This window comes from Equus quagga, chromosome 1, assembly GCF_021613505.1.
Source record: "Equus quagga isolate Etosha38 chromosome 1, UCLA_HA_Equagga_1.0, whole genome shotgun sequence".
Lineage (NCBI taxonomy): Eukaryota > Metazoa > Chordata > Mammalia > Perissodactyla > Equidae > Equus > Equus quagga.
This window is the reverse complement of record NC_060267.1, coordinates 14608160-14634351: the sequence shown is the minus strand read 5'-3', so window position 1 is coordinate 14634351 and position 26192 is coordinate 14608160. Positions and strand designations below refer to the sequence as shown.

The 26192-nt window shown below is 55.5% G+C and overlaps 1 protein-coding gene and 1 long non-coding RNA gene across 2 annotated transcripts; one reads left to right on the top strand and one right to left on the bottom strand.

Annotated features, from left to right (window-relative positions):
- The first annotated feature begins 6 nt into the window (after positions 1-6).
- On the top strand, positions 7-6080 carry LOC124239922 (uncharacterized). Its single transcript, XR_006888732.1, has 4 exons — positions 7-303; positions 566-768; positions 3290-3408; positions 5777-6080. It is a non-coding gene; the product is annotated as an uncharacterized LOC124239922 (long non-coding RNA).
- On the bottom strand, positions 3647-24573 carry ITGA5 (integrin subunit alpha 5). Its single transcript, XM_046662327.1, has 30 exons — positions 24115-24573; positions 17774-17904; positions 16296-16408; positions 16058-16178; positions 15799-15860; positions 15663-15708; positions 15276-15401; positions 15024-15068; positions 14839-14882; positions 13028-13084; positions 12787-12839; positions 12265-12473; positions 11542-11733; positions 11275-11320; positions 11003-11104; positions 10750-10805; positions 10492-10646; positions 10057-10194; positions 9860-9927; positions 9334-9484; positions 9157-9249; positions 8935-9014; positions 8748-8828; positions 8532-8637; positions 7971-8123; positions 7023-7109; positions 6799-6912; positions 6093-6194; positions 5398-5520; positions 3647-4752 (listed from the first exon to the last, which is right to left on the bottom strand). The coding sequence occupies exons 1-30, from the start codon at positions 24492-24494 to the stop codon at positions 4669-4671; spliced, it is 3318 nt and encodes a 1105-aa protein (XP_046518283.1). The 5' UTR covers positions 24495-24573; the 3' UTR covers positions 3647-4668.
- Between the last annotated feature and the right edge of the window lie 1619 nt (positions 24574-26192).

The window sequence follows — 26192 nt, the reverse complement described above, 5'->3', positions numbered from 1 at the left end:
GGGGGGAGGAGTCGGGGGAGGAGCAGAGGCCGGCCGAGGCGGAGCGGGGGCGGAGCCCGCAGCAGGTGAAGCCGGGAGGAGGGGGTCCCGGGCGCCCAGGGCTCCAGGAGGGGGCGGCCTGGCGGCTCCTCGCCCCCTCCCGCTGTCTCTTCTACTTGTTGCCCCTGGGTCGCCTGGATTTACGGAGTCACTGCAGCCAGGGCTGGGAGAACAAGACATCTAGAAGACGGTGTGAGGTGTTAGAGGAAGCTGGAAATTAAAATGCCTGGGTTCCGGAGAAGGGCTGAGTCTGAGGGTGGAAAGGTTTGGTCATGGGCCCACATAGGGTGGGGGATGTCTGAGTACTCTGGGGAGGGATGGGGCCTGGCTTGAGAGGGACACCTGGGTCCTCTCTAGAGTGATGGGCTGGGCTTGGGGGTGGGGGTGAGGTGGGGGCAGAGAATGTTTAGGGCCTAGTTGTTTCTCTGATTTTGGAGCAGGATGCCTGGGGGCTGGGCCTGAGAGATGAAACGTGGGTTTGAAGATGGATCCCAAGTTGATCTCTGGCTGGGGTCCAAATGCCCAGGTCCTTAGGGAAGGTCTGAGTGAAGAGATTGCAATCAATGGACCCAAAGAGGTGGGAATACAAGCTTGCAACTGAGATCAGTATGGCGAGCAGAAGACGACAGAAGATCCAGAACCGAGGCTCACCCTTGCAGAGATGGCCTGGATTAGGGTGGGGAAGGGAGCGTCTATCCAGGGCCTGAACCCACGGCATTCCCCACTAAGGTGAGCTTGGATTGAAGAGGATTGGTGGGGGTGTTTGGTGAGGTGGAGGGGAAGATGGAGGATGGGACAGAATATACGGGCTGAGGAGAATGTCAGGGGGTGTGGGGTGTGGGACATATTCTAAGGACCAACGGGGGGCTTGGCTGGAGGTGGGCAACTGGGACCCCAGAATGAGGCTGGCGTCTCTGAGTCTGTGAGGTGTCTGGGGAAGGTGCAGCTGCTGCGGCCTGGACCTGTCTGTACCTGCCCCAAGAGGGAGGGCGGCAGAAAGACTTCCCAGAATGCCAAGCAGCCAGCTTTAGGCCAACCCCAGCCAGAGGGGAAGGAGGTATGACTGGGAACTAGAGCACTTGGGATTTAGGGAGGGTGGAGGCAGGGAGGAAGAGGTCAGTGGAAGGGTGGCTGGACTAGAGCCGAGAAACAGTTTAGGAAGGGGACTGGGGACTGGCATTCCTGGCTTCTGCAGGGAAGTTGGGACTAGATGGCTAATTAAGCTACAGGAAATTCAAGTTCCTGTTTCTGGACCTCAACAGTCTCTTGCCCTCACCCCACTGATTTGGGTTGAAGAAAAGATCTGTTTTTGCACCTGTCAAGATGCTCCAGCTCAAGGGCAAGAGAATGCTGGGGGTGCCAAAGCCTTGGTCTTGTTCTGATCTAGAGGCCCAGAGAACTCAGGGGACTGTGGCCTTGATGCTCAAGTCTGGCCTTGGGAAAGAAGGTGAGGTCTCTGAGCCCATCAGAGGACATCTTCTTGTTCCAGATCTGACCTATCACTACACCATTCAACCCTAGTACCACAAAACCTGCTTCTCCTCAGACTCTGTTTCCACCCCCCCACATACACTCCTCCTTGCCTCTGCCCATTCTTTCTCCTTCTGGGTGGACTCCGAGAACAAACAGGAGTCAGCATCAGGAGTGGCTGATCAGTTAGAGACCCCTTTGTCTTCAGCCTTGTCCACTCTCCCACACTGCCCCCAGAGGCTCTGAGTTAGGGAGGTCTCAGAAGAGGGGTTGCTTAGCCTACCAAGGGGAGGCAGCTGGCTGGAGGGCGGGGTGACCTTGCAGGCAGCTGGGCTGGGGCAGTGTGCGGGGCGAATTCATTATTGATGAGCCCTGCACCCTAGGCTACTAATGAGCCCAGGCCGGCTGCTCTAATTGATGTCAAGAAATTTGAGACCCCCAGATCAGCTTCCCGCCTGCCAGCTGCCTCTCCTGAGCCCCCTCCTCCTCCCTGCACCCCCAGCTGCTCTGCTCCCTTCCCAGGGCCTCCTATTCCTCTCCACCGACACAGACAAGGAGAAGGCTCAGGCCTTCTAGCCCCCATCCTCCTGTCCCTCTGGATGATCCAAGTCTCAAGATGGGAGGCAGACTCGCTCTGGAGGCGGGGGAGATTTGGGAGGGCAAACAGACCAGAGCCTGAGAATTATGGCTCAGGGACAGAGAGCCTGGTGCTAGATTACCTCTGCGGCATTTCTGAACCCAAGGAATTCCTTTCTTATATTGTGCATCCTTGGGAGAGACCTTGTCACACTTGAGACTCAGAGGGACAGGCACTACACAGACACACCCATAACACCAGCCAATGTGCACAGCCCACTTCCCCTCCTTGTTTCCTCCTCACAATAGTGTAAGAAATCTCAGACCTGACCCCTGGAGTTTGACAGATGCCACACTCGCCCCTCCCCCAATTCTCCCTGGAGAATTCCCAGTGCCTTGTTAGGCCACGGCTGCCAGCCTTGGAAATACTGGGTGGCTCACTGCCTCCTCAGGGCTCGTCCTCCCCATTGTCCCTCGTCATTTATGGGTTCTGGACAGAAGTTCCTGAGGTACAGAATTATCAAGAAGTCACAGACTGGAGTGCAGAGCAGGCTTGGTCTCCCAGGAGAGATATTTTGAGGCGATGCAGGTACTGCTAGGCAGGAGCCAAAGTTAATAAGAATAGCCCTGGTGATGGAGGAGGGTGAAGCGGAACTCATACCCTCCCTTCCCAAAATTCCCATAAATTTGTGGCTATGCTGCCCTCTTGTGGCTGAATTCTGGTCTAGCATGACATGGACTCTGCCTCCAACAAACCCGTTAGAATTTCAGCCCTTGTCTGCTTCCTCTTGGGGTACATTAGGACAGGCCTTGAGGAGACAGAGGACCTTGAGGGGCCCCCTTACTTTGATTTCTATTCAAAGATATGAACCCCATGGCATGTTGGTTAAGCAAGACATGGGCTTTCACAGTCAGACTAGGGTGAATGTGACTCTGCTAAGGCACTCACGGAGTGTCCTCGGGCAAGTTACATAACCTCTCTGGACCTCAATTTCCCCTTGCGTAAATGGGGCTAACTCTGTACCTACCACACAGGATTACTGATAGAAATTAACTGAGATAAGGTGTGTAAAATATTTAACACCCCTTCTACCCACCAGCATACAATATACAATAAAAACAAAACAAAACAAAAACCTAACTGGCTTCCTTCTGACTTAGTTCTGTGGCCTTCTGCTCAACCCATTTCCTTATTCTGATTTAGGGGAGCCCGAGGAGTCTTCTGGACCATCTTCCCCCACCTTCAACTTGAACATTCCCCTGTGTCTTCCTCCCTAGTCCTCAAACCCAAAGAGAAGAGATTCCTGCCCTTCTCTCTTGGAGGTGAGACCAGATCTGTGGGGCTGGGGGATGACAGGAGTCAAGCCCTCCTTTCTCCCCTTCCATCATCTCTTCCACCTAGGAGAAGGGAACCCAAAAACTAGTTCCACAGTTCCTGGGGGGGTCACACTTCTGGCTCCCAGCGGAAAGAAGCTGCGAGAAACACAGGCATTTCCTACCCACCAAGCTGTCTGGTTCCGGGGTGGGTTTGGAAAGAGTGAGGTAGCACACAGATTCCAGCTCTGGTCAGTGGGGGCACCGGGCCGGGTTTTATTGCACTTGCAACAGAGTTTAAATAAGTCCCGGGGGTCCGGAGCCGAGGGGAGGGGAGGGGAGGGTTGGGGAGGAAGAGGAGGGGCAGCATCAGTGCAGCTGGTAGGCAGAGCCCAAATCCTGCAGGCCCAGGAGGTGGGCTCCCCTTTCTCTGGGGGACTGGGAGGGCCTGCATCTGGCTAGGCTGAGGTTCCAGATCTGTTGCCATCATGGCCCCTTCATGGTCCTGGGCAATTCTTGACTTCTCCCGAGTCAGAGGTGGATTGGGCCTCCAGGCCCAGGTCTGGAGCAGGCTCAAATGTAGTCCTGGATCTGCCCGGTTAGGTTACTAACGTCTGAGTCTGGGTCCCAGATCAACCCCAGGCCCCAGGTTCGATCTGGCCCCATTACAGTTCTGATTCCCCTTGGAGCTGGTTCTGGGCCAGCGCTGATCTTTGTGTGGGATCTGTCCTGAGCTGGGCCTGGGGCACCATCCACGGTTAGTGTTTCTTGTTGGCCCTCCAGGGTGGGGGCTGTCCAGAGCTGCCAGGTCTTACTCCCCAGGTTCCAGGTTCTTAGCTGGGGGCTTCTTGTGGATCTCCGGCAAGGCTGAGGACAGATTTTTGCAGGCTGGAGCTGGATAGGAAGTCCAGAGAACGTCTGGCCCAGAGAACTGGGACTGGACTCCCTAGTTCTGGTTCCAAGTTGTTTTCAGGAAACTCTCTCCAAAATGCAAAGGCTGCAGGGAGGCTGGGGCCTCTGTCCCTGGATCTGGGTTCCCCCATCCATGAGGAGGTCATGTGTAAACGAGGGTCCTTCACAGTGCATGGGGGGAGGAGATCCCCAGCTCCTCACCTCCCGGCTCTGGCCCTTCAAGTATGTCTCTGGGCTGGGGAGAGGAGCTTCTCCCTGGCCCTCAGCACCTTCAGAAAGCGCCCAGCCCCTCCCTGTCAGTAGACTGAAGGTGGGGGGACTGGGCCTTCAGGATTGGGAGTTTGGGATCGGGAGGAGTCAGGCATCAGAGGTGGCTGGAGGCTTGAGCTGAGCTTTTTCCATGGCGGTGCCGTATGGGAGGGAGCGTTTGAAGAATCCGAGCTAAAGGGGGGGAAGGAGGGAGAGTTGAGACACTCTGGCTCCCATTTCTCCCCAGACCTTATCCCAAGAGGGAATGAAGAGGATCCTAGTGCTTCCAATCGCCCCATCTTGCAAAAGTGGCCTAAATTCAGGCTGTTAAGACTACCTCTCCAAGAGGTCCAGTGGGCCAGGAGGACTAAAGCTGGGGGTGCTTTGGTATAAGGGGGCCTTTCATTAGTGCCATCAAAATGCCCCAGTTAAGCCAGGGATGGCACATAGGTTTGAACTCAAGTTCCAACTCTGACTGCCTAGTAGTGGCTGCCTCTTGAGAAGAATTCTGAGGCCACTTCTACAGTTAGTGATGGCTGCCGGTTTTTGGAGGAAATGACAGCACAAATGCCACATATTTGCCACCTGTGAGTAACATTAATTTTGCAAGTATAGGCAAACTTATTAGCCTGCCTCAAGAGACTCTTTCTAAGCTAGAGGCTGTAGAATGAAGGGAAAGATCCTATAGGTAGGGTCAGAATGGGATGCATGTGGCCAGGGCAGAGGTGGGGGCATGTGGCTAGAGAATTGGTCTGGAGGTAGATGCTTGGGACTGTGCTGGGTCAAGGGCAGAACCTGATGAGAGGGTGAGCAAGTCACGGTTAGGATGTGGCTGACCTTGTAGAGGATGTAGATGAGCAGACCTAGGAGCAAGAGGCCAATGAGGATGGCTAGGATAATGATCCACAGTGGGACGCCATGGCTGCCTTCTGCCTTGGTCCACTGCACGGCTGTGGCCACCTAGGGAGCAAGTCAGGAGAGGTCACTGAAAAGCCATTAGTTCTTCCCAAACTACACTTGGCCCCAACTTTCCATCAAACCTAGACCCACCTCTCACTTCCCATCTTGGGCTAACAGAATTCTGAACTTCAAAATTTAGATTCCTAAAATGTGCATCATTGTCTTGACTTTGGGCCTTCACAACTGCCAATTCCCTCTCCCCAGAGAATATTCCTTTCCTGACTGGTTAGCCTGGTAGTTCCTATTTATTCTTCAGGTCTCGGCTTAAACATCACCGCTTCCAGGAAGCCCTTCCTGACTCTGCAAGACTGTGTTCAAGTGTCCCTATGATGTGTTCCTGTAAACATCCTGGCACTTGTCGCACTGTGTTCCCATTGCCCACTCGACGTGAACTCCAGGCATGAAGGTACCCTGTCCATCTTGTTTATCATCATATCCCCAGGACCTAGCACAGTGCCTGGCACATAGTAGATGCTCAAAAAATATTTGTTACAATAACAAGGCCAGCCTCCCCCGTGCTCAGCTGTGTCCCAGCCCTAGCGCCAGGCCAGCACTCTGAGCCCTGGACTCACCTGAAGTTCCTTCCGGGGAAGCTGCCGAGGCAGGATTCGGTAGGGCATCTTCAGGGCTTCGTACACGGCTTCACACTGCAGGCTAAATGGCTGGTGCTCTCGCTGTGGGTGGGGGAAAGGTGTTCAGGGCAGCCCCTCTTGGGACCTAGGGGACACAGGGCTCCCCACGGTCTGGCTCAGGTTATAATCTTTCCCTTTTTCAGACTCATTCTCTCCTGAATCTCTGTGTTCCTTATGTGAGATAATAAATGTGTAATTGAATAGTTATAACTAAATAATGTATAATTAGATGACTGTATGTTCAATAAAACATTTTTTTTTGAATCATTAATGTGGGTTGGTTGGGCACCCAGGACAGTGCCTGGCCCATGATATGTGGTCAATAAATGACTGCTCTTTACTATTCCTCCGTCTGCTTGCCTCTCCGCTACGCATTCATCTTCCATCTCTGTTTTTCTATCATCCTCTGCACGCTGGTATGCAGTTTTCCCTCCTCCGAACGGGCCAGGAAAGAGAAGCGGTCACCCCAAGCCTGGCCACTAGGTGGCGCCAAGGACACAAAGAGCTGCCTGAACAACGGCGAGGAGGGGAGCAGGAGGGCCTGGGTCCCACTTGCCCAGGAAGGTGGCTGGGGCAGTGGGGAAAGGGAGGGACGGCCCAGGCAGGCCAGAAGGTGGCGGGTAGGGGCCGAGGTAAAGCTCCTCACCTGCAGGAAGGTCTTGGCCCAGACGCGGAAATGCAGTTGCAGACTCAGGCTCTCCTGCCGGTGGAGGGGCCCGAGCTCACAGCGCAGCCGGAAACACTCCGCCTCCGGGCATTTCTGGGAAGAAAGAGGAGGCCTGAACCCGGGATTCTGCCCTTCTGGTGGCTCTGAGAACCCAAACGGGTCCTCAACGGTTGGGCCCAGCCCTCATTCCCAGGAGGGCTTACCAGGATCTGAGGCCCTGAGGAGGCAGGGCTGCGGCCTGGAGCTTCCCGTCTTTGTAGTTGGTGGCTCTGGGAACCCTCGGGATCCAACTGGAAGAGGAAAGAGACCGTTAGCTGCCTCTCCCACCTCGTTACAGCGTCTAAGCTGGCCAGCACCTGGCTCCAGAGCAGCTTCAACCTGATGTTTTTATCCATCCAGCTGACCACCTCCTATGGCAAAGCGCCAGGCTTGGCGTTGAAAGACAGAAACAAACAAGAGTTGGTCCTTGGAGTTTATTAGGAGGAGATGTGTAAATAAATAATGAGGTCCTTGCCTTTTAGGGCCTTTGCACCGGCTGTTCCCTCTGCTTGGAATGCTCTTCCCCGAGTCTTCACAAGCAGGTTCATTCTTGTCTGTCAGGCCTCAGTTCAACTCAGTTCAGCTCCTCAAGAGCTGTTCCCTGAGGACTCAGTCTCCAGTCCCGGCCCTGCCCCCGGCATGTTAGCACTGTCGTCACTTTTCCACACTTGCTAATCTCCCTCTCTTTTTAATTTTTATCATCTATTACCCACCACTAAAACGGAAGCTCCACGAGAGTGGGACCTTGCTAGTTTTGTTTGGTGCAATATTTCCTGAGCCTATAACAGTATTCAGTGCAGATGCTCACTTAATTAAATGTGAATAAGTAAACGAATTTTAAAACAGGCATTGGGGCCCAGGGGAAGAGGTCTGAAGAAGACTTCCCAGAGGACGTGGTGCTGAGCAGGGCCCTAGGAGTCTGCTAGGGCAAGAAGTAAGAGTCTTCTTCCCTCCCAGGGCCTCGAGGTGTCTGTGGGCCTTCTGACCCCCTTCCAGTGGCCTAAGTCCCATCTTCAGGCACATGCTCATTGGCTCTTCCAGGCCCCCAGCAGCCTTCTCCAACCTCTCAGGCTTGGTTCCCCCCACCCCGGGTCAGTCTCCAGGCCCCTCACCTCCAGGCCTTGTGGGTTGGGGGGGTGACTGGTGGTGCAGTTGCTGAGTCCTGTAATCCTGGTCACGTAGAGGAGCTGCTGACCTTCCAGAGCCTGGGGACAGCTGAGCTCCAGCACGCCCCGGCTAATGGAGCTGGGGCCCAGGTTGATGAGCTGAGGAGGGAAGAGCACAATCAAAATGAGAAGGAAGAGAATGATTCTGCCCTGCGAGACCCTGGGTCATTGTGGCACACACACCCTGCTGTGAGTCGCCTACCTCAGGAGTGAAGGACTCAATTGGCAGAGGTGAAATCCTTTCCAGCCAACGCTCTAGGAGGCAGCTCCAGCCTTCCTTTCCAAGTCACTCAACTGACCTGTCTCTCGTCTGGCCGTCCCTCACACTGACCCTGCCGGCCTTTACCTGTCACTCCCCACTCCTCCTCGCTTCCTCTCAGGCCCTTCCTTTGGTCCCAGCCATCTGTCACTCACACTCACTCCTCCTTCTCTGTCACTCATTCTGGCCCTGCTTGTCCACTCCCCTCACCTGCCGGGACGGCCCTCCCTGCCTCTATCCTTCCTCACCTCATAAACATGGTGGACAGCAGGGCCCACATCCGCCTCCTCCTGAGGCTGGTCTCGCGGGTGCCAGTCGCTCACCGGGAATAGCACTGCCTCAGGCTTGGAGACACTGAGGAGGAGGGGGGTTTAGAGGACAGTGGGACCCCAGGACCCCGTATGCATCCTTTGCTTAAGTCCGTCTCCCCTCCCAGAAAGGCCCCATTTTGCCCAGGCACTGACCCGTTAAGGGAGACCTGGGCCTGAGCCTCTACTGAGAGCCGGAAGGACACCACGTCGCTTTGCGAGTTGTTGAGATTCTTGCTGTGGGATGGAGGAGAGACTGAGGCCGTGCTGGAGCCGGCGAGCATTCCCCAGCGCCAGGCCCCGCCCCCATCTCCGCCGCAGCCTGGGCCCACCCACTCCCTACCTGAGGATCTGGAAGTCGAACTGGATGGTTTTCTTCGTGTCCCGGAGATGAGGGACTGTGAACCGAAGGCCACCCCAGAGCTGTGGAACAGGGAGGGAGGACGGGGGGCTGTTGGATTGGGCATCTGCCTCACGCCACTTCCAGCCCTCCTTCCCTCTCCCCCAGCTCCGCTCTGGCCGGCTGGCCACTGTCCTCTCAGCCCTCTCTCCCACCCAGACTTACACTGGCGCCTGCCTTCATGGGGTTGCCCAGGTCACACACCAGCAGGCGGCTCTGGTTCACAGCAAAGTAGTCACAGCTCAGGCTGGAGAAGTTCTGCAGGTGGGTGGGTGCAGGTGAGGTTTTGGTGGGTCCTCGGCAGGGTCTCCTCCCAAGCCCCGCCTGGGAATCCCCTCTTACCCCTGGGTGTCTGACGAGTCCTGAGTACTCAGCTTCCTGAGGGGCCGTGACACGCAGCTCTGCCTCGTAGGCACCACCCTCACCCACATTCTGGGCGTGGAAAGTTAGGTTCAGAGAGTTCTTGTCGCCCAGGTACACGTGGTTCTGCTCCCTGGAGGGGGCACACAGGGTAAGGGACAGTGGGGAATTAATCCCCAAACCAGGACAATGGGCCATAATAATGATAATCATATAATAATAATAGACACCATTTACTGAGTTCCAACTCTGTTTTACTAGGCTAGATGCTGTATGTAGATTATTTCATTGAATCCTTCCAAAAGCCTAGAGAAACAGATGTTATTATTCTCTCTATGCAGACAAAGAAGCTGAAGCTCAGAGAAGTTGAGTAACTTCCCGAGTTCACACAGCTGGCTAGTATGTCTCTATTCTACTTTTTCAGTACCAGGTGCTTCCAAGCTCCACGTGTCCTGCTATGAGACCTTGGCATCTGGACTCCCCCAGCTTGATGTCAGCCTTCACTTACCCAAACACTTCCAGCTGCAGGTCTGGCACACAGATGTTGTCTTCTCCACAGTCCAGCAAGATCTGAGCCTGGGGAGCAGGGCAGCCTTGAGAGGGGAGTTTAGATCCCCTCGCAGGCTGTAGGCCCTCTGCTCCAGGGCCCTGTCCCTGGTGCGTGGGCCCCTCCTCTCAGGTCCCGCCTCCTCACCCTCTCCTCACCTTGTCCTCTATGCGGCTCTTGCTCTGGTAGTGTAAGACTGGCTGGAGGCCGTGGCTGTCCACAGGGGCTTGAGGGTCCAGGGAGAAGTTGAGGGCGATGTGAATTGGGGAGAGTTTATCTCGGAACTCTGACTCATTCTAGGGGCAGGGGAGAGGGATCAGATCAGGGGACCCTGGGGACTTGGTGGCCCTGTTCCTCAGCCTCTCACATCTCCCTTTGTCTGCTCAGGGCCCTCAAGAATCCAGATGTCCAACCTGACCATTCTTATTGCTTCAGAGGCCCTGGCAGCCTGGTTCCCAGCTCCTTCGACAGAAGTTCCCCCAAAGTCCCAAGTCCTTCCCTGGAATCTCCCAATCTCTTTCCATCAGGAGGGGCCCCCAGTTCTGTGTGGCCACCCTTCCCAGGTCAGCCCATAGCCCACGCTCAGGCCATACCCGGAGATAGATCTTCATCTCCCGGCAGTCCTCCCGAGCCCCGTTCTCAATGAGCAGGGTCTGGGTCAGGGCTGCCTGTCGGGAGGCCAGGAACAGTGCCCGCCGGACTCCCCCCTTCTGCTTCTGCCAGTCCAACTGGAGCTCCACGGTGAAGCCTGCAGCCGGGGATGTATGTTAAGGAGAATCTGCCTCTTGCTCTTCCTCTATTCAGAGAGAAGGGAGGTACTCTTCCATCCCCTGTACCAGTGCCTCACTCACCAATAGAGTCAGGAACATGTTTTCCAGAAGCATTGAGGCAGAAGCTGAGGTTGATGCTGGAGGAAAATCAAGATGAAAGCTGGTATATCCAAGTGGAACAGGCACCCTATCTTCTACCTACCTCCCGGAGAGTCCCAGACTAGGACAACCCCATTGGTCCCCTTCCTAAGACAGGCCTGGTCTCCCTGCCCACCCCAGGCACAGACTGATGTATCCAGACTCGGTCCCTCCAATGTGCTGGGCTCCAGCTCACCAGGCCACAGGGTTCCCCTCCAAGCTGCAGCTACGCTCCTCCGGGTTGAACATAGCAGGGAAGATGGTGAGGGAGGCACTGGCAGACACGATGGGGCGACCCCTGTCAAGAGTGGGTGTGGGTAAATAGAGCTAAGACTCTGGAACGTGGGCACAGGAAGCTGATGCCCAAACCCTGGATCCCAGGGGCCTTTGTACACTTTCCCAACCTCAGCCCTATTGAAAAGTTCCCCAGTTCCCACTTCTCCCAGGCTGCCCCTCAGGAGTTCATACCTGTACACTACAGCCTTGTCCACACCAAAGGACCCCACAATCAGATCTGTAAGAAGTCAAGAAACTACCCCTTAGAGCAAGCCCCAAATCAGGGTCCTTCTGTCTCAACCCTCTGTTTTCATTGCTGGAGGCTGAAGTGGGGGAACAGTGCCACCTGGTGACATTAGCTTAGACCTGCACCCAGGAGCTTAGGAAAGGTGCACAAGAGGGAGTAGGGGTCTGTGACCAGGGACTTCTAGGGTGAAAGGGGCCTCGGGCGCAACTCACCAGGGTATCCGTTGCCATCCAGGTCTCGGCCTCCTCGTAGGGCAGAACCAAAGAAGTCCCGGCTGTGGCCAGCTGCCCACAGGGGCAGCAGAACCTGGGAAGGCTTAGAGCCCAGCCCCCTTGGCCCCCCAGGGAATACAAACACCACTCCCTGCTGGGTCTCCCCACCAAAGGGAGCTCCAATGGCTACATCTGCAAGACACACAACACAGGCAGTCAACAGGCCAGGAATCCAGGAGTCCAAATCTCTACCACCAGCCCCCAGGACCCTATTTTTTTCATTTGTCATTCCCATATTCTAATCTCTTCAAGCCCCAAAACCTAGACATTGGGATTTAAGTCTACATACCTCCTTAGGAAGTCACTGAGGGTCTGGGTATCTTAGTTGACAGGCACCCTGCCCCCCCCCCCCCACCGTTTTTTTAAGAGTGGCACCTGAGCTAACAACTATTGCCAATCTTTTTTTTTTTCCCTACTTTTTTCTCTCCAAATCCCCCCAGCACATAGTTGTAGGTCCTTCTAGTTGTGGCATGTGGGATGCCACCTCAGCATGGCCTAATGAGCTGTGCCATGTCCGCACCCAGGATCTGAACCAGTGAAACCCTGGGCCACAGAAGCAGAGTATGTGAACTTAACCACTCTGCCACGGGGCCGGCCCCTCCCAATCCCCTCTGACTCAGGCCCCCGACTCCTCCGCAACCTCAGTCCATCCATGATACTTACCATTGTAGCCATCCTGGTCCAGGTCCCCCAAGGGGGTCAAGGAGCTGCCAAATCGGCCAAACTCATCATGCCCAGTGAGGGTGAGGGTGGGTGTGGGCTCCATGCCAGCTGGGTGCTGCAGGTAGACATAGACCCTGCCTACCTCCTGAGGCCGCCCGTCAGCTGTCCGCTCCATCAGCAGGGGTGCCCCCACCAGCAAATCATCCAGCCTGGGGTAGGGGAAAACCCAGGCATCTTGAGACCTTGTCTTGCCCCTCCCTTCCCCAATCCTAGTGCCAGGAAATCCCAGGCATCTTGGATTGCAGGCTGCCTCCCACCCAGGTGAGAAGACCTGAGGTCTCCTGGTCCTCAGCTCTCAGCTCTCTCCTTGTCCCTGAGCCAAGGACTCAGGGGACATGCAGGCAGGAGTGAGGATAAGGCAGAGAGAGAGCCCAGAGAAAAACTTTCCTTGCATTTTTCCATCCCCCTCCTTCCCTCCTGGATCTGGGAAGGGCATCGTGGTGCCTCCTTCCCACTACTCACCCGTCCCCATTGACGTCCGTGGCAGCCACTGCATAGCCAAAGTAGGAGGCCATCTGGGGAGGACAGAGGGGCAGCTCTGGGTCAGAACCAAGGGGCCAATAAGAAGGATCAACAGGGGCTGTCTGGGGAGGTCAGGTACTCCAGGGAGCCTGAGAAGTCGGGCTGAGCTTATTGAGTCAGGGTTGGGGTTTGGTTGGCAGAGGGCTAAGCTGGGTTTGGGGGGGGGGGGGGCTGTCCTCACCTGTTCCCCTGAGAAGTTGTAGAGGGATCGGATGTCTGAGCCGTTAAGGATGGTGACCTGGGGATGAGGAGACATGCTCATTGGTCCTGGACTCCCAGACCATCCCATGGATGGAGGGCAGATGGGCACAGGATACCCAGGGGCAGGCATTCCTTGGAGACACAGACCACTTGTCCTTTAACTCTCTCCTGAGCTTTGCCCTCACATTCCCATCTCTATGCTGGGTAGCTCCATCCTACGGCTTCTTCACTATTTCTCTCCAGATCACTTATCAACTGCTGACAGATTTCATATTTATCTGTCTGTCATCCATCTCTACCCACTAGAATGGAAGAGCAATGGAGGCAGGAGCTTGGTTTTGTCCTTTGTTTTCTCCCCAGAGCCTACAGTAATGCTTGGAGAGCAAGAGACACTCAATAATTATTAGCCGAATTACTGAATACACGCTGAGGCCTCAGCCACCCTTCATCCTCCAGCCCTTCCAAACCAAACACTGATGTCTCCCCTCTAGTCCTCCTTAGCGGCTGGCCCTGCCAGTCCTGCCACTCCTTGCTGTCTCCCTGCTTCTCGCTGCTGTTGCTCTGGTGGGAGCCCTCTCCCAGGCCTGCTGGACAGCCCCTAGCCGCCTTCCGGCCTGGCTCTGCCTTCCTCATCACACCTTTCCTCCATGGCAGCAGACCAATCGATCGTCCCAGAGTGCATGTAGCAGGGCCCCCTTGGCTTGGAAACCCGCAGTGGTTCCCTGTAGCCACTGCCTGAAGTCTCCAGCTCTCGGCCATCCTTCGAGGCCCTGGAGAATCTGGCCCCAACCTTCTGGTTCTGCTCAGCCTTTCCTTATTCTCCCCACCCTCAACCAGCTCACATGTCTGCTACACTGGCCTGACTTTTGTTCCTTTTCTTTCATGCCTTTTTTCATGCTCCTGCCTAGGGTACCCTCTCGCCTCATCTCCCCTGATCCTTCATAGAAACTTCTCTGATCCATCCCTGCCCTAGAAAGGAGGTTTTCCTTCCCCTAAACTGCTATCTCATCTTAACCACTTTTCTGAAATTTATTGTAGTGCAGAAAGAATGCTGGCTTTGGAATAAGGCAGATCTTGTTTTAAATTTCTATCCAGCCATTTACTAACTGGGTGATCTTAAACAACTGCCTTGGTCTCTTAGAGCCTCAGCTTTCTCACATGTAAAATGTGAATGGTAATATCTAGCCCAAAAGTTTGTTGTGAAGAATAGAAATCACGAGTGGACAGTGCCTGACACATTGAGGGGCTCATGAATAGCAGTTCGGCCTTAGATTATAATTTATGTGCATCTTATCTTACATCCTTGATTAGAGGCACCTTATGAGATGGGGTATGATGTCTTATTCATCTGCTTATCTCTTACCTTGCCTTAATATATGTTAATTGACCAAACTCCTAGGGCATTCTTATCTGTCTCCTTTGAAAGCACTTGTCATGGTCTAATAATAACAGCTCCCAGTTGTACAGAGCTGAACAGTTCACTAAGTGCTTTCACGTGCGTTATCTCATTGCCCCTCACAAGAGCCTTGTGAGGTCAGACCTATTATTATCCCATTATACAGAGAAGAATGAGGTTCAGGGGGTGAAGCAGGCTCAAGGTTTTTAGGGAATGAAGTGGGAGAGGAATCAATAACAGAAGTTCCCATCCAGAGTGAGTGTCAGAAATTGAACCCAGGTCTGACTCCAGAGCCCAGGCTCTGACCCACTTTTGAACCCTCACAAACTGCCAGGCGTGGGTCTTGTGATTAGCCGGGGGAGAGGGGAGGGAAGGAAGGTCAGGCTGGGTCTTACATAACCGTAGGTGAGGTTCCCTTTGGGCACGCCTGCAACAAAGTCTGTGAAGAGAAGAGAAAGTTGTGGGCTGGAGGCAGGCAAAGGGGAGTGGGACAGAAATGCTAAGTGTCAGGTTCCTGTGGCCCTAGGCCCTAGGTCTCCACCTGCCCCCACCCTTGGCCCCAGCCTGAGGATACACTCACCTTCTGTGTCGTCGCCACTGAATTCACCCACAGCCACAGAGTATCCTGGGGGACAGGGTGGGTAGACATTAGTATTCCTACTTTGAGGACCCCTCTGCCCTGGCCCACCCTTCAATCCCTCCCCCCAATACTGGGCCTTCATAGTCAGCCTGCACATGACAAGTATGGCAGAGAGGTGGGGGTGCGGGGCTCGGCAAGGACAGGCGTGCCTGAGATTCCCCTTGCTATTCCAGACCCTCTTTGCTGGCTCACCCAGGTAGCTGTCATCATAGATGGAACTAGCCTGGCGAGTCTGCAGCTGCCCCTGAACCAGGTTGATCAGGTACTCAGGGTAATAGGATTCTGCAATCTGCTCCTGGGTGGCAGACAGGATCTGACCTGGGGAAGGAGATGAGGAGGGGATGGATGGAAGAGGAGGTATGGGGAGGGGGCACTGGGGGCTGATGGGGTAGGCTTTTAGAAGTCTGGTCCAAGGAAGGGAAGCTTATGGAGCGTGGTGGAAGAGGACATGGAAGTCTCAAGAAAAGGAAAGGGGAATTGGGACAGGGACAGAGAAGGCAAGGGTGACGATTTCAGGCTGGGAGCGGGGATGAGAGGCCGCATGCTAGGGGACTAAGGGACAGAAGAGGAAGGACTTACCTTGCCAGAAATAGCTCCCTGGCCCACCTAGGACCACACGCCCAGTCTGTGGGGGAAAGGAGGTGAGTTGACATCTGGTCCTGATCCCCCTGTGTCCCTCACCCACAGCCACTTCCCTCCTAGATTGCCCTCTCACCTTGGTGAACTCGGCACTGAAGCCCCCTTGGCAGTAACCCTGTCCTGCCGCCCAGCTGAAATCTGTGAGGGGAGAAGGTGCTGAGAAGGAGCCTGTACAGATGGACCCCACAGGAAAGAAAAGAGAGCTTGGGGAGGGAGGTGGGAGAGGGAACCAGAGAAAGAACCTCCCTGGACCAGATGAGGAACATAAAAGCTGGGGGATGGGGGTGGGGACTCAGAGAGAGCAGATACAGGGCACACGCCCCCTCTTGCCCTACCTGAGCGGCAAGGTGCGTACTCCAGAATTCGGGTGAAGTTGTCTGTGGAGAGGTAGCAGGTGCCTACAGGGTCGCTCAGCGGCTCCTTTTCTGTGCGCCAGCTGTAGAGTGGAGCACAGGCCTGGGAGGGCCCGGGAGGAGGGTGCTTCAGGTTGAGTGCAATAGGGCCCCTCCTCCCTCCCTCCAGGCCTGTGCCCATCCCCTAGCCACGACACCACCGAGCCTGCTGGCCCCTCACCAAGATGGAGGAGCCATGGGCTCGAACCGTTGCCCCGAACCATTGCAAGGACTTGTATTCCACAGGCTCCTCTCCCTCTGGGCTGGAAAGGGAGGAATCCAGGATCCGAGAACCTTGGGGAAGTAAGAAAGGGGAGTCGTGCCAGGCCCTGGGCAGCTGACCCTAGAGCGGTGCCCACCCTCAGCCTAGGGGCACCCAAGCACTTGCAAGGCCCAAGCCCCCGTGACTCACTGGGAGGGGGAGTGGCGAAGCGTCTTTAAAGTATGCTTTGTGTAGCCGGACTTACCCCTCCCCTACATACATACACATGCACACATGCATGCACACATGTGCACACACACAGAACTTGGCTTTTTTAGAGTTGCCTTCCCCTGGTCCCCTGCCTCCTCACTCGGCTGGGACAAGGATGCTTGTGAGGAGGTGGAGGCAGGAGGGCGGCGGCGAGGAATGGCTGTTTCCCAAGAGGGTAGTCCTCTGGCTGCACTTCTTGGTCTGTACCTGCGCCTGCGTCTCTAACAGCATCTTGTTCCATCTTTCTTGACCTTTCTCACATCCCTGAATACCTGTCCCCTTATGTATCTCTCTCTCTGTACATCTGTCTGTCTGTCTCTTTCCAAGCCCTATCTCTGCCCTCTGTAGAACAGCCTTCTTTATTCCTCTGATTCTCATTTGTCTTTCAGGTTTTTAAAAAAACCAGTCTGTTTCATGATTTTTCCCCCAATGCTCCATCTTTTTCTGCTCTCCTCTCTTTGTCCCTTCATCCCAGTCTTGATCTCTGGAGCCAGATTGCTTGAGTGCACGTCCTTGCTCCACCATTTACTAGCTGTGTGACCTTGGACAAATTACTTAACCTGTTTCCTCACCTATAAAATGAGGATAATAATACCTCCTACAGTTGTTGAAAGGATTAAGTGAGATAATATATGTAAAGTGCTTTCAGCAGTGCCTGGCACAGAGCGAATGCTCTGGAAGTGTCAGCTGTTATTATTGTTTATCTCTTGTCTCCATCTGTCTCCCTCCCCTCCATCTCTGCACTGACTCCAGACCTTGAGCTCCTTGAGGGTGGTGGCTTCATCATGTTTCAGTCCCCTGTAGCACCAGCACAGGGCCTGGCATGCACTTAGTCAGTGCTTAGTTAAATGAATCAAATAGTCTGTGTGACTCTCCCTGTCTTTGTCTGTGTTACTGCCCTGGCCTCCCTGAGTTGTGGGTGATTCAGGGGAAATGAGAGCCACATGTTTCTGAATCATGCCCGCCCTCCTTGGGCTGGGCTGGACTGGGAACGTGGTGTGAGTGCCACGGGAGCTGCTGCTCCGCTGCACGGCGCTGGAGCACCAGAGCACCAGTGTGCTGGGAGGGCACGTGGCCATGCGGCTGGGCAGGCTCCACTCCTCTCCAGGCACCACCTGGGCCCACCCCCAAGCCACAGTCCCCCTCCAGGCCCTCCCTGAACTTCCCCCACCTAGCAAGGGGGTTACCTTTGCTGTCAAATTCAATGGGGGTGCATGGCGCGGGGCTGGCACCCCAGGGACAGAGGTAGACCTCGCCGCCTTGCAGCACTCCCGGCTGGCTGGTGTTAGCCTTGGGTGCTCCCACAAGCACGCTGACCCTGTGGAGGGGAAAGGAGAGGCAGTTCAGGGTGGCTCCTAGCTCTTTTCCAGTCTCCCAAGGGAGGAAGGACCCAGGCCTCTGGGCCAGGGGCTGGCTGGGGGTGGGGTAGATGCCCCCTTGCGTTGTATTTATATCTCAGAAGATGCCACAGATGCCAGAGGCACAGGCTGGAGTCAGGCGGTCCCCATGTGCCGCTGTCACTAACATAGCCCCTCCCCTCCTCCCCTCACCCTTTCTCCTCTCCTACCTTCCCATTATTAAAGAGAGGAGGAGCTAGAGTCAGTTCTGGGAAGGGGACAGGAGCCAGAGGGCCTGGATCCTAGCTTCTTCTATGGACCTATGGACCTGCCAAGATCAGATGCGCAGGCTCTGGAACCCCAGGGTCCTCTCACCTAGCCTGTACTCTCTGGTCCCAAGCCAAAGCCCTTCTTGGGCCAAGACTCAGGCGACCGGCTGCCTGGCTGCCGAGCCCTGGGGCGTGTAGGGGGAAAATGTGAGTCTTGGAAATCAGGCAGTAGGAGTAGAGAGAGGAGCTGGGAGGATGGTGAAAACAGCTTGTCCCCTAGGCCCAGGCCTGCCTCCCCATCCTGGCTGGGTCTGTCTCAGCCCCTGAATCCCTTTCCCACACAACATCCCTAGGGGTCTGAACTCAGATTCTGCTCTACTGTGATATTAGTTCCGGACATGGTGCTTCTATTCCTCCTGAGATGAGGAGGCGAAGGTTGCCTTTGTGGGGGTCCTGTATAATGGGGTGGTCATGGTTAAGGTCCTGGGCAATCTTCCTGCCTTCGGCTCTATCTCTACCGTTCCTAGGTCCCTTGCCTCCAAGGCCTCTGTGCAGCTGTCAGCCCTCTTGGCTTTCTCCTCCAGGGTCTCCCATGAGGACTGTATCCGGCAGTGTGGGCAGTTGGACCCAGCCCCTGGGCCAGTAGATCTGACCCCTGCCAGCCTTGACCTCTGCTCTCCTCCATAGCTGCCTCTGGCATGCTTCCCAATCTCTCTGTCCCTCTGCCCCTTTGACTACTTGCTCTCTTGGTTTTGGTTTTGGGTCCTCTCTCTGTCTTGATCTCAGGTCTTGGGCTTCTCCATCTCTATGGGTTTCTGGCCCCTTTCAGTTTTCAACATTCCCAATACCACCCCTTCCCTGATATTTGGATACCTACCTCAGCCTGTCTCACCAGGCAAGAGTCCCAAGTCGGGGATTATGGTAGAGGTCACAAAAGCTTGGGTGTCTTCCAAGAAGACCAGGTAGGGGATGGGTGAGAGGTTTGGGGTCCAAAAGGAATAGGGGATGGGAACACAAGGCAGCAGGGCCAGGGGGCTGAAATAGAGAGTGAGGAGTGGTTTAGGAGGGCCAGAGGGTAAGAATGGAGGAGGGAGAAGGCAGGGTCCAGAAGAACAGGAGGGGGCCAGAGACTGAGAGTTCCTGGAGTGATGGGGGGTGGGGTGCCAGCCTGGTTACCCTGGGGACAGGAAATGTTTACTGCCTGTGGCTTCCTGTCTGTTTCTAACCTCTCACTTCTCCGTTTGTCTCCCACCCGCTGGGCCCCACCCCTCTCACTCAGGCCTCACATCCAGTTGCGGGGTGGGCACTAGCTATTCCGAAGGCACAGTGACCTGGTCAGTTGTCAGGCCCAGTAGCTGAGGCTAGTGGTAGGGAGCGGTTGCATTGCTCCAGGGCTGGGTGAGGAGAGAGGGGTGCAACGCTCCCTTAGCAGGGGCTGCCCCAGAGAACAGCTGTGGTGCAGTAGGCCGTGAACAGAGCCCTGGACCAGGAGTCAGGAGTTCTGGGTCAGGCACTAGTTCAGTGTAGCCTTGGGCAATACCCTTCCCCTCTTTCTCTGAGTGAAGAGGTTGAACAGGTTATCTCAGAGTCTCCTGGAGCTCTGATACTCTATTTCTAGGAGAGGACAGGGCTGCAGCCAAGGGATCCCTCTCCCCTCCCAATTTTTCCAACACCCTCTGCTCTTGGGGAATAGTTGAGCCTGAGTGCTCCTGGGATGGCCTAAGGAAGAAGGTTGGAGTTTGGCAGGGGTGGAAGGTGAGAGAGAGGCCTTACAAAGCTTGTAAAGTCCACAAGCTCATGGGCCAGTGCCATATGCATTGTGGCTGTGTGAAGTTTCAGGAGATCTGGCATGCAGGCAAGGGACACAGACCCAGACCCAGACCTGTCCCCCACTGCCCACGGCCTATACCTGAGTGTTCAGTGGCCCTTCCATCCCAGCTCCCCTAAGTCAGTCCAATAAACGGTGCCCTCTCCCATGTACCAAGTGAGGCACCTGGTGTCAGGGATGGCCTGTCACATAGTTTATCCTTCTTCTTCCACTCCTGGTTCCTGCTTCCTAAATCCTGCAGCAGTTGGGCCTCATAGGGATCCAAGAAGGTAACAATGGAGGGTTCTTGGGCTATTTTCAATATTTCAGAAAGCCTAACGGAAATCACGCATTCACCTGATAAGACGGTCTGGGCTAATTAAAACCTCGAGTGTATTTTCTTTTGGCTGGAATTATATCAGCTCATGTGAGAGCCTGGTTATCGCATACTGGTCAGAAGCTCTGATTGGCAGCTATAGATGTCTTGTTCTAACTTCCAGTTGACAAAAAATGGGAAAAAGGAATTAATTATTCCTTACTAAATGCAGTTGGGCAGATAAGCTCTTCCAAAATATCGAGTCCAAGGAGGAAATAACTGCTGTAATTTATTTTGAAGTTTAGATCCCTGAAGTTCTGGGGTTGGTTCTTGGAGACCTGGGCTGCCACAACTGGCAGGCGCAGCCGAGAGAGCATCCACTGGTTTGCAGACTTCCCTGCAGACGCCTCAGGGCTGCCACGTGGAGTAAGCGGAGGCTAGTTTGGCCCTCACATTTTTAGAGTCTTCTGTTAGAGCAACTTCTTTTCTCTGTTTTATATAGAATGCCCTGGTAAGATAGCATTTGAATTTAAACAAAAATAATGAAAAAATGTTAATAAAAAAATTGCTCACCTAGTCCCATGTCTTCATTTTACAGATAGGAAAACTAAGTCCCAGAGAAGTTACGGAACATGTCCAAGGTCACTCAGAATCCTTTCCAACATAAGAACCAGAAACCAGGGATTCTGATTCCTCGGCCAGAGTTCTGGTCTACCCTGTTGCCAATTTATCCCCTGCTCTCCTCTCCATTGTCTCCCCAGCCAGGCTTCTGATTAACCCAGCTCCTGTTCAATACACGTTACTGTTTGACTCTGCTGGCCTGACAAGGTCTGGGGTGGAGAGTAGCAAGTGGACCAGGGCCCAGCCCCTGTAGGTCTTACAGCAGCCTTGGCCAGGCCAGAGGAGGACACCGAGTTTTGGGTCTCCCAGTGTATTCTCAAGAGATATGCCTGGCTGGTTGGGGAGGAAGAGCTGCCTCCACTTGTGGCAGCACCGGAAGGAGATAAGGAGCTGGGCTGAGGCTGGTCCTCCTTTCAAGCTCCTGTCCTGGACCAACTCACGTCCCCTCTCCAAGCCTTGGATTCTCTACCCAGCAAATGACGGGGTTGCCCTTGAATGGTCCCTAAACCGACTTCTAGTTCTCGACTTCAGTGACTCCTGAAGCTTCAGTGTATATACATATAAAACGAGGGCAATAATGCTTCCTCTACCTAATGCAAGGGTTTTTGTAATGATCCAATGGAAAAACTGATATAAAAGTGCTAAGGAAAGTGAGGGACTATTATTACTATCGCTGCTATAAGCAAATACTAAAAGCAAGAAATGGGGGAAAACCTAGACAAAGAACCAGGTGGCATCCAGGGAGGAGAGAACTAGAAACAGAAATCAACTCCTTCATGAAAACCAGGCCTCCCATGTATTGATCACCCCCTGTGGACCAGGTGCCTTTTGTATATACTGTCTCATTTAGTTCTCAGAATAGCCTCAGAAGTTAGGTGTCTGATTTTCATGAGAACACCAGGCTCCCAGAGCGTAAGTAACTGGCCCCAGGTCACACAAAGAACAAGTCGGGGGCCAGGACACACACCCAGCTCTGCCTGACTTAAAGGTTGGCCCCTTCCTACCATGTAACCTCTTGTGCTCACCCTGTCCTGTGATGCTCTTTCGGGGTCCACCGTGAGAGGTGATGCAGGGAGACCAAGAACACCGAGGCCCTCCCTCTCCAGTGATGGCCCCAGGTGAGGGGCTATGTTTGTCCCCTGCAGGGAGCTGGGGTTGAAGGCCCAGCTGTGGGAGGATGGGGGTCACTGGGGAGGTAGAATGTTCAGAGTCCTGCTCTAAGAGTGTATTGTAAAGAGAAAATGAGAGGGGAGGAGTGCAAGCTGGACACCTGGGTTCTCTTGGGAGGAGAGATGAGCAGAGGGGGAGGGGAAGGGACGAGAATGCTGGGTCCTGTTTTAGAAGAGGGCTTTAGGGGCTGAAGGACCAGGCCAGGGGCCAGCAGACACCTAGGGAACTGGGAGTGTGTGAAAGTCCAGATGTTTTAGAGGAGTGTCCTAAAAGGGAGATGACACTCTTGCTGGGTGGGGGTAGGGTAAGAGGAAGGTTAAGAGCCGGCTAACTGGATACCCTGATGTGGGGGAGGATCCCATCCGCTCCCTCCTTCCCTCTACTCCATTTGGGTTGTGGTAAGCAGTTTGAAGGGGCCTGGGGGAGGCCAGGCCTGGCAGAGGCTTCAGGCCAGGGTGATGCAATGGGGTTTGGGCAAGAGGCCAGGGGGGTGGGGTGGGGGTTGGGTGGGGACCTTGAAAAGCCCAGAACCAACAGCTGGGACCTAACCATCTTTCTTTTTCCCCATCCTCAGTCCTCTAGACAAAGGACAAATTTGCTCCCCCTCCCCAATTGAATTAGCTAGATTAATCCTTCTTCTCCAAAAATTAGAGAAAACGAGTACAGACCAGTTAACTATATCATGTGTAAAAACTGCTCACCTCTGACAGAGGTCCCATCAAACCCTGAGATACTAGGGGTTGGGGTGGGGGTGGTGCTGGGGAGCAGCGGGAAGCTCAGAGCCCAGAGCCGTCGGGGAAAGAGGATTACCCCAGTGATTGTGGAGCATCAGGAATCTGGCATCTGGGAGTCCCTGTTCCAGGCAGGAGCAGCTACCTTCCTCTCACTTCCCAACCCCCCACCTTTAAACAAACACCCTTGTTCTAATGTTGCCTCAGCTCTAACTCCAGTTCCCCCAAAGCCTGTGGGCTCCCTATTTTCCAGGCACTCAGGCTCCAGTCTGCTTGTCACCCTGCTGAGCTGGGAATGAGGATCCTCCTTTGAGACGTTCCCAGTCTCTGCTGTCTGTGTTCTGCTGCTCTCGGGCCCAGAGAGAGCCCGCGTCTCCCCAGCTTCCGACCCCAGCCCCAGAAGTTCCAGTCTCCTTTCAGCTCCAGCCGACAAGCTACAGGAAATAAGCTTTTCTCTTCCTCCCAAGAGCTAGAGGAAGAGGGAAACCGCCCACCCCCCTTCACGCGCGCACACACACCCCTCCCGACACATCCGAGCACCCGCCCTTGGCTGAACCCGCCCCCAGCCCCTGCGCCCCCGGGCCAGGGTCCCGGGACAATCCCTAGGTTCCCGGATCCCCTTGTCTGAACAGAGATGGGGGTGGAGGGCGGAGTAGGAGACGGAGCAGAAAGCAGAGGGAGCCGCCGTCCCCTTCCCGGGTCTTTCCCGGTCTGAGTTGAGGGGGGAGGGGAGGATGAGGCAGGCCCCCATGTAACCTCCGGACCCCCCCAGTCTCTGACTCCTCTCTTACTACACACAGCTCATTCTGCTTCGACCCGTTCTCTCTCCACACAATGGCCCTCTGGGGTCCCCAGGTCCCCCGGCACTCCAAAACGCCCTTCCCGGCCTCCGCGCCCCCTCTCCCGCCCCCATCCGCCGCGGGTCCCGGCAGCTCACTGATCTCAGCCAGAGATCCTCCGCTCTCCATTCACGCGCCCTCCTCTCCACTGGCCCCGAGACCCCTGCCCAGACTTCTCCAGCTTTCAGCTTCGAGTCCTCTCCCCACCCCACACATGTCTCCCCACGGATCTCTCTCAAACTCCAGGCCCCCCTCCACGCCGGCCACTGTCCCCTCCCTACTCCAGCGCGGGCCCCCAGCTCTGGCGTGGGCCCCCAACTCCAGCCCTGGTCCTTCCAAACTCCGCCTCCCAAACTCAAGCCTTGGTCCCCTCCAGACTCCAGCCGCGCCCCCGTCTCCAGGCGCCCCCACTTCCCGCCGCCAACCCTCTTCACTCACCCGTCTGTCCCCGGCCGGTAAAACTCCACTGAGAAGCCGAAGAAGGAGCCCGGGGGCCCAGAGAGCACTGCTGGGGCCTCCGCGTCTAAGTTGAAGCCCCCGACCCTGGGTGGCGGCGGCAGCAGCAGCAACAGCAGCAGCGGCAGCAGCAGCGGCAGCAGCGGGGGTCGGCGCCGGGGGCCCCAGCGCAGCTGCACCGCGTGGAGAGGGGACCCTGGCGTCCGGCTCCCCATAGCGCCCGCTCTTCCCTGTCCTGGGGCCACCGACCCGGAGCCGCTTCCTAAACCTCCCAGAGGCGAATGACTCAACGCGGGGAGGAGTTTGCCAAACTCCCGGCTGAGCCCTCCCCCCGCCTGCAGGGGGGGCGGGCGGGGGGGCATTCCTGGGTCCTAGGAACGCTGAGCCCGCGCCCCCCACCCCGAAGGGGCGTGGGGGGGGGGCCGCACCTCTCCACTCCCCTCTCCCCAGCCCCAGCTGGAGGCCGGTTGTCTGGACTGGGTCAGACTGGACGGGTTTGGGCTCTTCCCCCTCCTTCTCTCTGCTTCCCCCTCCTTCCTCCCCCCTCCTTTCCAGATGTACAACGTAAACGCTCGGAAAAGGAGTCGGAAAAAGGGAGCGGAGAATTTCCTAATGAGGAAAGGAATCACCTCTGGAGGGCGGAGGGAGTCTGTATACGTGTGTGGGGTCTTCCTTACTTCTTCAGGGAGGAGACTTTGGGGTCTAAAGAGGCAGGAGACACCTCTGGCATCTGGCCAACTGGGATTCCCCCTTGCCTTCCGGTGCCACCGGGTGCCTGGGTTCCGGCCAGCTGGATTTGGGACTCAGGAGTTGAGGTACAGAGAACTCAGTTAGCCTGATCTGATGGAGCGCCTACATGGGCTCCTCGAGTCCCACTGCCCTCACCCAAGCTGCTAGAATCGAAAACCCTGGAGTCTGGGGTCTCTCACCAGGAGGATTCTGCTCCAGGCCACCCCCTTCTTGGTTGTAGGATATGGAAACCTCTGCCGAGTCCCTTTCTGGAATCTGGCAATTGACCAGGAACGTGGGGGTGGTGGGGAGGGGGTGTTTTGGCCCCTCAGTGTCTTCTTGATCAAACTGGTTGGATTCCTACAAACCTGGAGAATTATAGGGTGAGGTGGGGAGGGGGTGGTGGTGGTGTCTTGCAAAGGGGCCAGCCTTTAGCTTCTATTTTGTGTAGGCTCTGGGAGCTGGAACCCAGGACCCCATTCTCCCTAGATCCCCTGTGGAAGTAGAGGAAGGGACTCTAGCCAGGGAAGGCAGTGACCCCCTGCCCGCCCCTTCCCCCAGCCCTGGCTCTGTGTGATGAGATCACCTTTCAGGATTCTAGCCTTTATCTTAATCTGGGGGAGGGGGACGAGGGGCCTAGATTGTCTCCTAACTTCTTTCCAGACCCTTTCTTGCCTCTTTCCTCCAGGACGCCTCCCCTTCCAGAATAATAATTTCCCAAATCAAACCCTGCCCCCTCTCTTCCCCAGTCCCCTGCCCCACTCTGGTCTGGGGGACTCAGAGTAAAAGTGCCCAGAATTGATGCTTTTCCTTCGAAGGCTGATGCTCTACTTCCTGTCCCAAATCACCCAGCTGTTTTTTTAAAAGCCCCTCTCCAGAGCCAGCTGCAGCCCAAGGGAGAGGCCAGCTGGTTAGACTGTGGGGTGATGCTGGCCCCCATCCCACTCTCACATCTGCAGGTCCTGACCCTTTCTTAGGCGAGGAACCCGAGGAATCTCTGGGTCAGCATCTTAAGCACAGCACTGCCGCAAAGGTAACCTCGAGGAGAAAACTACTCATGCCAAGGCTGAGGAGCCCCTTGGGGAGGAGAGGAGCTGAGGCATGGCTGCTGTGTAACCCAGAAAGGCACATGTGTGTGAAGCCAACTCTCTCCTTTTTCAGCCCAGGCACAAGCTCTTTAGATTTTCCCAGGATTTGGGAGCTGGGGGTGGGGGCAGGGAGGGGTACAGGGAGGGAGGTGTGTGACTCAGCTCCTCCCAGGAGCCTTGGTGGGGGACAGGGGACATAGCGTCCTGCCCCAGTCCTCCTCCCCACTCCATCCCCCCCAGTCT